The 12,503-nt window shown below is 44.4% G+C and overlaps 1 protein-coding gene across 3 annotated transcripts in view; it reads right to left on the bottom strand.

Moving 5' to 3' along the window:
- The window catches only part of LOC121723897 (transcription factor Maf-like), a 78,499-nt gene extending 66,662 nt beyond the window's left edge, over positions 1-11,837 (bottom strand). Inside the window, exons 1-2 of one of the 3 annotated variants that reach the window (XM_042110099.1) lie at positions 10,473-11,837; positions 2,663-2,733 (exon numbers count right to left, since the gene is read on the bottom strand). In XM_042110099.1, coding sequence (XP_041966033.1) covers positions 2,706-2,733; positions 10,473-11,440 — 996 coding nt within the window. In that variant the 5' untranslated portion in view covers positions 11,441-11,837 and the 3' untranslated portion in view covers positions 2,663-2,705. Of the gene's footprint in view, positions 1-2,662; positions 2,734-8,975; positions 9,997-10,472 lie in introns of those variants that run through there. The other 2 variants (XM_042110097.1, XM_042110098.1) reach the window with 2 other exon arrangements.
- Between the last annotated feature and the right edge of the window lie 666 nt (positions 11,838-12,503).

The raw sequence follows: 12,503 nt of genomic DNA, 5'->3' as shown, positions 1-12,503 counted from the left end.
TTTTAATGGCAGCAAATAACATGCAGCCATCCCTAGATCAGCATGGTCCCCCCTCGTACACAAGGCTCTGTATCTGTGCTGCTCCCGGTCAGTAAGCAGTGAGAGTGAGGGCCTGTGCTGCGCTACGCTGTGATGTGATGCGATGCAGTGCGGGCTCCTCCGGGCCCGTCAGTGGCAGTAATTTATGGACGGCAGCCATCGTCCTCTTCGTATGGATGCTAATATTTTTAACCTTATAGTGCGAGCGGAGCATCTTGGAGCCTGCCTGCTATATATAACACTGTCTCCCTCCGCCAGGGTTTGGTTTCCAGAGCTAGCCAGCCACCGCACAAGGAATAATACACCCGCAGGAAGTCAGGCACGGAGGAAGGGTGTGTGTGTGTGTGTGTTTATTTGAGAACATATGGTGTGTGTGTGTGTTTGTGTGTGTGTTATTTATGCGTGTTTGTTGTGGGTATATGAGTGTGCTTGCATGTGGTTATTTATTTGTGTGAATGTGTGTGCGTGTGTGTTTGCACACACATGTTTATGCATCACTGTGTGTATCCTCATTCCAAATAAGAACATCCAGAGATAAACTTCACTGAACGTCTATGAATACTCTCTTCAATCCTAGTCTCTCTGTGACCTAGTAGCTGAGGTGTATGTTTGTGTGTGTGTGTGTGTGTGTGTGTGTGTGTGTGTGTGTGTGTGTGTGTGTGTGTGTGTGTGTGTGTGTGTATATAAGTATAAAACTACATGAATGTGTGTGAAATGTCAGTCTCTTAATCCATTCCTACAACATGAGTGAGGGAAGAACTTCTCAGCCCCCGAAGCAGTTCCTCCGAGCCCAACCCCCCCCAACCCCCCGCCCCGCCCCGCGCCCCCTGTGCCACTCCAGCAGCGCCAGCCCCCTCTCTCTACGCAGAGCCGTGGAGCCGCCTGGATGGAGTTTCACTCTCCCCTCTCTCTCCTCTCGGGCCTCAGTGCGCTGCTGGAGCCAGTGTGCCCACGTCGTGTCCTTCCTCCAGCGGGCCCAAAATAATCTGACCCACCGCCAGACAGCCACCCAGGCACCACCCTGCCTGGCCCGCTAGGAAGAGAGAGAGAGAGAGAGAGAGGGGGGACGGAGGGAGAGGTAGAGGAAGAAAGGGAGTGAGAGAGAGAAGGAGGGAGGGTCTGTCCCTGCACTCGATGCCCTCCAGGCACTCCTCCCCGCGCCCCCTGCATCCTCTCCTCCGAGGCTGCCCTGAGACAGGTGCCGTGTGGCCTGGCTGGACGGTGCTGCGGCGACCACGCGTGCTGGATTGGGCCGGCATCTCAGCCGAGCGGCCTGGCCTTAGTCACGTCACGTTTATATTTATCTCCACTTCCCCCGCGAGCCACTATCACAACACAGCGTCACGCATGGCCATGTAGAACAGGCTGCTCACACACACACACACACACACACACACACACACACACACACACACTGTACACAAAAACAAAAGATACACAAATGCACCTCGATGTGTTTTAAAAGCACCACCACAAGGAGACAATTTAAATTTGAAATGGCACACGCAAGAATACCAATTATACCTACACATTGAGGAGCCACACACTTGTGCATAACACACAACTCACACTTATGCAAGTGTAATTGTATATCCACACACAGATATGTGCAGTACACACACACACATGGTAAAAACACATGCACGAATGCATATGAGCACCCACAAGCTGTTCACATCCATCTACACACACTGAGATCAGAGTAGTACTCTCACATTGACCACAGGAGTGAAACAAAGCCCTCACTCTGCAGGCCAGTGGCGGCTGGTCCATCTGTCCGAGGGTGAACACAGCTCCATCTCCCCCAACGCTCCATCTATCCGTCAGAGACTGATGACACTGATCAAACGCGTGCCCTGGACGGGTAACTGGAGATGGGGACAGGATGGTGAAGGCCAATACAGGCCGGGCTCTGGCTACCGTCCGGCCCTCGTCTCTCTCCGGTCACAGGGGCAGGGACAGGGTGGGGGGCTTGGGGTGAGGGAGAGAGAGAGCACCTTCAGGATGGAGCTGTGAGTGGCAGCCAATGAGCCGTGCGAAAGGCTTTCCGCTGCTCGTCACAACCGATTCGGCCCTTCCTGAGTTTTTGCCAAATGGATTGAAAGTGATTCGCTTGCTGATTTAATAATGTGCGATTCAGTCCGATATGATTCCGACTCTGCCCTTCAGAGGAAAGTTATCTTTTAGATTTGTTTCTTTTAGAAAATGACCTTCGTTTTCTCACACGGCGAACTGAGGGAAACTTAGAGTGCTCCTCAAAATAAATGTTGTCATTTTGTTTCAAAAAGTGAGACATCAGTAGAACATTGAAATGATGAAAACGGACAGCATATTCAGAATTGTCCTCCTCTTGGCTGTTTGGTAAATTTGAAGTGTGTACATCTACATCTGCATAAATGTTTTCATTTGTTTTTAATATCTCCATCATACCTCAGTTTTTTAACATAAACAGAATAGACACATTACTCTGGCGGTCAGTTCAGTACAGTTAATAGAGAAAATAGCATAGCATCTAGTGATCACCTGCAGAGTGACTTTTTCTTTTTGCTTAAACACTCCTCCATTCATACACACTTCAACACACATACACACACACATACACACACACACGGTGGGACCCTACCTCTTACTGTGTGGGGCCAAAAGAATGAGCCTCTTCTTCTCCATCACAGGTGAAGGAATTTTCGAGATGACCTGACAAGATTACAAATATTAACAATTAGTAGTCACACAAGAATCAAGGAGTTATGTTGCAAAAATTCAAAACTAAAATCAGTACATGCATTTTTTATGCACTTTTAAACTGAAGCAAAACTATTAAATTAGTACATGCTCTCATGCTAACAAAGAATGCAAACAAACAATTCCGTTGTGCATCACATCAAATGGACTGGCAAAACTGACAGAATAAAAAAACGAAATGCATAATAAATGCGCCATTTTAACCAGCACACAGGATCAGGCCATAGACATTCCTACACAATAAAAAAAAAAAAGTTTATTCAATGTTTGCTGTCATTATTATTCCATAATTTGTTTATTCCCTCTCAGTGCGTGTCTCTCGTGTAGCAGAGCGCCTCTGTAACGACGGCAACAGATGAGACAGATTGAAGTTGCTCTCTCTCTCCGCATGGACATGTTTTTCTGCTGCTCTGCCACTGGATACATGGCATCGCCCTCGCTGTGTGTGTGTGCGTGTGTCACATTGTGTTTAAAAGTTATTGATATGGCGGCGGCGGCAGGGAGCCTTCCAAGGGCACTGGAACACACTCTCCCCGACCAGAGCCACTGCTGGCAGAGGACATGGCACTAGTCGGAGGGGTCAAGGCCCTTCACGGAGACCAAGGCAGAGAAAAGAAAAGAAGGAGGGAGAAAAAGAGGGAAGAGAAAAAGACTTGCGGAGTGCTATACTGCGGGTCACCTTGCTTAGCCAGGAGATCAATGTCTCTTTGACTGGCTGGCTTAGGAGAGGGGGAGAGAGAGAGAGAGAGAGACAGTGAAAAAAAGAGAGAAAGAAAAAAAGAGAGACAGAGAGCAAGAGAAAGAAAGAGGTGTACACTCTGCAGCTGAGAAGGTGGCGGGCCGATGACGAGAGGAGAGGAGGGGAGGGGGAGGGGAGGAGAGCAGCCTGGGACTGTATGACTGCGGCTGATGTTAAAGCTGGGGTGGGGGTGGCGTGGGGGTGGAGGGGGCGGTGGGTGGAGAGAGTAAATCACCTTGCCAGCTTCATTGAGATGCAGGTATAACACTGACTGGGCTTCAGTCCAATCCTTACAAAACCTCCAGCACATGGCGCCTCAGCCACACTCCTCTCCTCTCCTCTCCTCCCATCTCCTCTACACTCCTCTCCTCTTCTCCCATCTCCTCTTCTCTACACTCCTCTCCTCTCCTCTTCTCTACACTCCTTAACACTTGTGTGCAGCACTGTGCTTTTAAAGGGGCTCCTTGGGAAAAGGCATCAGTGTTTATCTGTTTATTCACCGAATGTTGTGATATTTAAAAATCAGCTTTGAACTGTTGCCCTATGGTTATGCATATTAGGTCTCTACTTCCCTCTGTTCCGGTGTAAACACACTCCCATCATCCAAACAACAGCACGTCCCGAGGCGTGTTACTGACTATGATTTAAATGCCCAGAGAGAGAGAAAAAGAGAGAGAGAGAGAGAGAGAGAGAGAGAGAAAGTGAGGGGCCTTTTTTTCTCCAATCGACTTCGAGTGTTGAAACTGATTGAACAACATTTGACTGTTCTGTGCGCTGCGCATCTTTCGCTTTCTAAGACGGATCTGTGGTTATCTCCGGCAAAAATCAAACAAAGGCGTCCAGAGGCCGGGCGAGTGGCATTGAGGGAGATCCGCTGGGCCTCTGGAGGCCCTCCATAAAGATGCGGCATCCTCACCCAACCACCCACCGACGCACAGGGTGGGGCCACACTGGGGGGGGGGGGGGGGAGAAAAAGTTAAATTATTAGCTTTTCAAATAAATGCCACATAACTCAGTTTTACAGAGCAGGCGGCTGTGGGGGGGGGGGGGGGGGGGGCAGGAGAGGTAGGTGTGGGGGCCTGGGAGGATGATGGACGGACTACAGGAGGGACATAAACTGGTCTGATTTAAATCACTTTAAATGTAAATGTTTATCGGTGGGATGCAGATGAAGTGTGAGCTCACAGGACAGAGATTGTTTTCCTCTGAGCAAGAGACGCCGCTGCTCTCCGATCAAAGCCCCCGCCCCCACCCGCGGGTGCCGTGGCAACGTCACCTCTCAGCCTCTCATGAGTCATATCTTCAGACCATATATGCCACCGGCGAGTCCCACTGAAACAGCTACTAACCAACAGCTATCGAGTTAAACATCACTGGAGAAATCTGGATGTTTTTAAAAATAATGCCATCATATTTTTATCAGTACTTCTGTCTTCACTGTATTTTACATGTAATCTTTATTACTGTATTAGAGGGCAGTGTGATAAATTTTTGTTTAAAAAACAGAGAGAAAGATACTGATCAGATGTTGACTGTGGTCCATAGTATTTGAAAGAAGAAAAATATATTAAATGTGATTCTGTTTTACGCTTGCGGGTTACAGGCTAATTATCTGGAGGCCAATTGCAGGATATCTTATATGTATGAGTTAATGAATTTGTGGTTAAAATGGTGATAAACATTGGCTGGAAAATCACACTCTTATACAACTGTTGTTCAGACAAGCACTGCATAAGCACCTGTCAAGCAAAATAATCTAATTCATTAATTTAAAAAAATGTTAAGAAATAAAAAAGAAATAAAAGAATTTTCAAAATTAAGTCAGAATTGACCTCAAAGAACAGTTGCTGCCTGGCTCAATTTATTATATTAGTCTGTAATGTATGCAGATGACTGAAATGTCAATATGCATAAGTTTAAGTGTGATTTCCCCATTGTTGACCTCTAATGCAAAAGACCAATATTGTGACAGAAGACAACTACATTATCTGTAATAACCTAATCATGAAAGATGTGCGGAATGATTAGGGAACATGTGGTGTCAATATTACAGAGACTATTAAATTAAAATAAATACAATATCTGCATCGGGAAAATTGTGTGTGTGTGTGTGTGTGTGTGTGTGTGTGTGTGCGTGTGCGTGTGTGTGTGCGTGTGCGTGTGCGTGTGCGCGTGCGTCTGTGTGTGTGTGCGTATGTGCATGAGCATATGCGTGTGCGTGTGCATGTGTGTGTATGCGTGTGCATGTGTGGGTGTGGGTGTGCGTGTGTGTGCGTGTATGTGTGTGCATGTGTGGGTGTGGGTGTGTGTGTGCGACTGTGTGTGCATGTGTGTGTGGGGATATGGGTGTGTGTGTGTACATGTGCATGTGTGTGTGGGGGTGTGGGGGTGTGTGTACATGTGTGTGTGTGTATACATATGCAATTGTATCTTCAGGCATGCATATGCTGAATAGTATTTATCTCTGCATTTGTATGTGCATGTGTGCTGTACTATACTGTACTGAATTGTATATGTGTGTGGAAATCAACAGCATGATTCCTAGCGGAGGAAGGTGTGGAGTAAAATAAAAAAGAGACACATCACAACACTTCATTTGCACATCTGAGCCTAGCTACCCCTCAAGGTTTCAGTGCAAACAGACTCATTTGTGAATCCTTAAGTCACACCAACCTCAATGATCCTCTGAATGCTACACAGCTGCCAAACATGCAAAATCAATGCACTGTAATAAAAGAATCTTTTCAAAATGATTCTAGAACTGAACAAGTATTGGACACACGAACGCTGAATACTGCCATCTTCAAAATCTCAAACAGATGTACGCCTCAGTTCTGCCATGTAAATCCTTCCTCTTCTTATATATTAAAGTTATTATAAATTATGATTGAGAGGCATAAAGTGGCCATGGCATGAATATAAATCAGTGTCTAACTGAAGAACCTAAGATGAACAGCATTCTCCTTCCTGCAGATATGAGCAACACGATTTTCAAATCCACCTTCTTGGCCAAATGACAGTGTGAAATAAGTCAAATTACACATCATTCTGAATCACTGAATCATGCTGTGACAGACTGATGGGATTGCAATACACATTAAGCAGTAGCCTAACCAGTGTACTGTGCACTGACCACAAGGAAAAGGTGCATCTGATGGGCCTCTCCCCAGTAGCCCACCAATGTGAGTAGGCCTATTCGTATGTAGCCAACAGTTCTAGGTTATAACACACATGTAATTAACCAGCATGGCATATTGACCTAATCAGATAGGGAAGCCATAAATTACTGCCTACAAGCTCAGTAAAAACCAGTCTTTCCCCCAGCTGTGGAGAATCACCAATAATTTATCATTTTAAAGGAGCAGAAACAAGGTCTTTTCTCTGCTATTAATCATATGGAAAATCATTTCATTTTCCTCGGAGGCAGGCTTGGGCATGTGCTGCATCCTGCCCTGGCCCCCGACACTGCCTGCCTGCCTGCACACTCAGACCGAAACACAACACCACCACACAGCCTCAAAGAGAGCAATCCTCCTCACACTGAGTCACGCACAGAGAGAGAGAGAGAGAGAGAGAGAGAGAGCGAGAGAGAGGGAGATGGCTCGAAGATGAAGATGAAGGGCTCAAAGAGGCCATCCCTGAAGTAGCAAGCCAAGCCAACCTATCACACACTGATTATCCATCTCACCATGCATGCTCATATCCTGTCACCCAAGTTGGCTCAGGCAGTCACCTTTAGCACTGCTGAGATAATCCATGCAGAGTTCAGCTCAAGGCCTCTGCTGTCCTGGACATTCTTGTGTGTATGGATATGTTATAGTTTTCACTGGACATAATGCACATAAACTATACAGTCCAACCCTTGACAGAGTTCAAAGCCTATGTGAGAATGCTTACCACGCTTGCAACAATTCTTTGTGTTCTTTAAATTTGTTCCTCTGATACTATCACTACGGTGCTGAACCAATCATGCATAAATGCAAACACCTACACATGCAAGGAGAGCGAAATTATGTATGTATCTGCCGATCTGCGATCTCCGATCCGGGTTTTGCAAGTGTACATTAATGACGTTAACTACAAGTTCTGGTGGCAAATAATTTGAAGATTCAGGTTAAGTAGTTGTTAACGCAACACAGATTATGTTGTAATTTAATTAGTGTGAGGATTTAGTGATGTGATTGTGTCAAATAAGGCGCTCCTCAACCTCAAATAACTGTGTAAAAAATGAAACTGTTAAAAGTGTACCTATATTTAAAAATACTCCAAAACCTTGCACGCATACTCGGAAGTGGCCTATGAAAATGTCTCACTTGTGGCGCTAAGTAGCCTAGCCTAAATTTCAAATCAGGTAAGTACCTAACCCAAAGGCTGTAGGCCTATTTCACTAACCCAGGCATAGTAATCATAACCTTGTATTTTATGGGTTTATGTGTTAACTCATAGACCTATATTTAGACGACACCTGACGTATAATTGTTAGGGTATGGTGGCGCCCGTCACTGAAGTCGATTTTAAATGGAGGGGGAAAGGTGGGCTAAGCTTCAGTTTATTCCTGTGTATGTCAGTCCTTGTTTTGCCACCCCACCTTTTGTTTTTTAATTGTCCAACCCTTATGTGTCATTACCTAAAGTGTGTTTGCCCTCAAGTGTGAAGTGAAAAACTCACTAGGCAACTTAATATAAAGGAAATACTTAGCACAACAGTATGACTTAATATCTTTGGTGGACATTATATCAACCGTCAATTATAGCACAGTAGCCGCAATCAAACAGTACTTATACTTTGGGAAAGTCATGTATTTGGTCTAAACCTTCTCTCAGTAGGCCTGCCTCCAACACTGCCTCGTCCTTAAGAACATAATTTACGGGTCACTAGCACTGCGATTTACTGAAAAAACAATTCCGGGCACAGCCGATCTGTAACTTTCATGTGATCTAAACATTGTGTATTCCAAGATTTTTATGAATTATTTACTCGTATTTTAGTTTGACCTGAACACATTTCTGAGAAACACTAGTTTGCTTTTGAGAAGATTTGAACCTTACACTGTCCAGTAGCATGCAACTATTTTACAGACTCCTGCGCCAGCCTTAAAAATAGTATCCCATTTAGATTTTTCCCCCTTAGAGTTTAACACATTTACTTGTATGTAACTATGTTGGCGTGATATATTCTATATAAAAAAATATTTATTGCAATTTTAACATGCAGCAACAAGTGTTCCGCAACTTTTTCACATTAAATCTGTAATCCTTTAATACGGGTAAATGATTATATCTTATAACATTCGTTTTGTTCAAATGGATACAGCTTTTACCGAAATTATTTTTATGTATATTTCAGAAATATATATTCGCCTTGAAGTCAAACACAAGAACACTGATAATACTTTAACAAATATATAAGGACAGGACAGTTAGTTTTTAATTCTTTGAAATTTATTAATGTGCTCTAGTCATTTCAATTTGTACAGCCAGTGTATCAGTACTGATCGAATTTATGTCCATGATTCAGTGTTAGTAAAGGTAATGCCAATTGTTCAGTGATATGAGTGATGACAACTGATGGAAATGTAAAAGACATATCTACAGTGAGATGATACAGGTATCCAAATGTTCCATACATCCCAGATTCACTGGTAGTGCTTGAGTAAAACTCCAGAAAATTGTAACACACGTATCTCTGTCGAATGGCACTTGGCTCGAAATGGTACAAATCTGGCTTCATATGGACATCAGGATTGTTCCGCATTTTTGCACATGGGACGAGACGCTGAAGGAGCGCAGCACCTTATTTATATAACACAATCTTAGTTACTGTACAAGTGAAATATTACAATCGCCTCAAATAGAAGAGCCATTTAGTTCATGTACCATAACAAAAATCAATAGGCAGTACAGGACCAAACACAGTATCGACCAAAGCCTGTTTTCCATAAGAACATGGGAAGCGCAATTGCCGAAAATGTTTACTTTTTTGACAAGAATAATTTCAGGTTCACAGTAAATGTACTCAATATGGAGGGGTAATCAAATAAATGTGTCTTCAGAATTATTTTCATCCATTTGAACCATAATCCTTTCGCGAGATCCAGTTCTTCTGGGCCACATAACGTCACTGAAGTCAAACAACTTTGTACAAAATGGTTGCTCTCACAGTGCGAGAGGATGAAGTCTGGTGAAGAAATGGGAGAGGATGTAACACACTTTTTTGCAGATCCCAAAAAAGTGTGAATGTCATAAAAAAATGATATGGATGTCATGCCGAATTCATCCATGGAAGTTTATTTGAATACAAAAAGGAAGATACCGCACATGGCCAGCATGCATGGGTGAAAAATGACATATATTGTCTCTTTACAACAATGTATGCAATCCAATAAATAAAGTTCTGTGGCTCAAGAGGAGACACAACTTGTGAAGAGTGGGGTCAGAATGGGGTTGAATGGCAGTCGCTGTCTTTCCTTTTGTCTACTGTCAAAATAGAAATAAAAAAAATCATGAATGCAACATTACTGACGATTTTAGGTATTTGGTTATCACTTAATTGAAGTCCACATAAAAGCAAAACTCGACTTTCAGCTTAGAATTGTCTGCAGCCACGAAATTATAAGACACTAGCAGGATAAGAGAACACTCGCATAAACTCTACTAGTTGGAGAAAACATTAAGTTTGGTAAATAAATGTTAGTTTTAGAACAAACTGACTGAGAAGTTGGTGTAGCAGGTAAACTAAAAGTTGTGAAAAGACAGACTGGTGTCTCTCTTCCCTAGTCGAGCGACTGCTATATAGACCCCAGTCGATATAAATCATAAAATAACATAAACATGTGTATTGGCATATGTGTGTCATATTCTAACAAGCCTCACAGGAGAAAGAAAAGAATACCATGGGTTACTTTTATGGATTATGCAGTTAAACAGTTTCTCGTTTTAGTGCCGAAACTCACATGAAAAACTCCGGAGAAGAGGGGTTGTTGTCACTGCTGGACCCGTTTTCTCTGAAGCCATTGCTGATAAGCTTTTCGTATTTCTCCTTGTAGGCGTCCCTCTCCCGGACAAGCCTGGAGATCTCTTGTTTGAGGTGGTCCACTTGCTGGATGAGCTGGGTCTTCTCTCCCTCTAGGACGTGCCGCTGCTGGACCCGCTTGAAACGACAGGACTGGGCATAGCCTCTGTTCTTCAGGGTCCGTCTCTTCTGTTTGAGCCGGATCACTTCTTCCTTACTGACACCCCGTAGCTGCCGATTGAGCTCTCGTACTGACATAGTCACCAGCTGTTCGTCCGAAAATCTATCATCTAGCCGCATATGTTGATGATTTCCTCCCGAGTTGCCGTTGGTTTGGATTCCGGTAGTTTGATGATGTCCCGCGGGGTGGTGGTGATGGTGGTGGTGGTGATGAGGTCCCCCGTTCTGTGCGGCAGCAGCCGCAATAACGGCGGAAACCACCGCGGCTGCTGATCCCATCTCCTCCCCGGCCATGGTGCCTCCTGCTCCGGCTGCACCGGTAAATTGCTGCCCTCTAGCATAGCCGTCGAAGGTTTGAAGCTGGTGACTGCTGTTGATGAGCGCCTCCACGGCGTCTTCGGGGCTGAAACCCAAAGCCTCCGGGTTCAGCTGCTGTTGATAACCGGTCATCCAGTAGAAATCCTCCAGGTGTGCCTTCTGCTCGCTCCCGGACCCCGGACTGGGCGCAGAGAAGCTTGGGGAAGGGGGAACTGAGCTGCAAGGCGTGCTCATCGGGGTGGAAGACAGGGATCCCCCGGCGATCAGGCGGCTGCACTGGCTGATGCTGCGATCGGGCTCCACCGGCTCCTTTTTCACTTCAAACTTCATCAGATCGAAGTCATTAACATATTCCATGGCCAGGGGACTGGTGGGCAGGTCGGAGTTGCTCATTGCCAGTTCTGATGCCATCCTTTTGCTGTTGACAGTCCTCCAAAGGGGGTGAAGAGCAGCTGTCAAACTGGTCGGGTTCGAAACAGTGAGAGCCAGCTTGATTTCTTTATTTATTTCTTCAGAACCAAGAAAAGGTTTTCGACTTTGCGACGGTGATTTATTTTTTAAATTAATGTTTTCTCTCTCTCTCTCACTCTCAGTTCACAGAGTCTCTCGCACAGACGCATTAGAGAAGCGCGTGCGTCTCTCCCGTTCCGTCTCGGCACGCGAATGTCGGCGCGTGAAGATTTCAAACATTTAACACTTCATGGCTTCTTTTTACAACTGCGTAAAATTGAGGAGGTCAACGTGCATGTGATTGGCAAATTGTTGCCTTGTAGAAAAAAACGCAGTCGCGCTTGTAGGAGATTTTTAAAGGCTCACCTCGCAGATGAGTTTAAAAGCATTGCTGAGTTTTATAGCTGCCCTGACGTCAGGCTTGAAATGGGAAATTGACTCGGACTCGCAGCCAATAGGCGTGCTCAAACCATAGCTAATTAACATAGTAAACTTTTCTGGACTGACAGAGGCTTGCTACACACTGACAATACGATATTTTGCCATTTACTACTTTTCTTCTGACTTACTTTACTTAAAGTGTTATTTTCTTTGTTGAAAGAAAGTAGCGTTGGTATATCTCATGTGTCGAAATGCTGCAGGAATATGTTTTTCTTTCACTTTAAAGGTATGTTTAAGGTAGTGGACAATCATCTACCTTAACAAAACAGTTATAAACACATATTTATGTGGGACTGTAATATATTTGTTGGCGAAGAGGTTCACTTATTTCCGTCTGCGCTCTTATACGCTAAATATATATATTTTATATTGTAGACAGAGGTTTGCCTAATGTCTAACTGTTTGCTCACCTTTGTGTATTTCTGAATCCTGTGTAGACTACCAGTGACAAAAGCTCTAACAATCAAAACAGTCTGTTCTACATGTTTTTGCAACTTTAAGCAACGCTGTCTTTACGCAGTTGTTGGCGCACACCAGTGTTGAAAAAATAAGTAAGCCTACACAGTAATTGAGCGAGTGCGTT

Source organism: Alosa sapidissima, chromosome 11, assembly GCF_018492685.1.
Source record: "Alosa sapidissima isolate fAloSap1 chromosome 11, fAloSap1.pri, whole genome shotgun sequence".
NCBI lineage: Eukaryota > Metazoa > Chordata > Actinopteri > Clupeiformes > Clupeidae > Alosa > Alosa sapidissima.
This window is presented reverse-complemented; position numbering and strand designations above follow the sequence as displayed.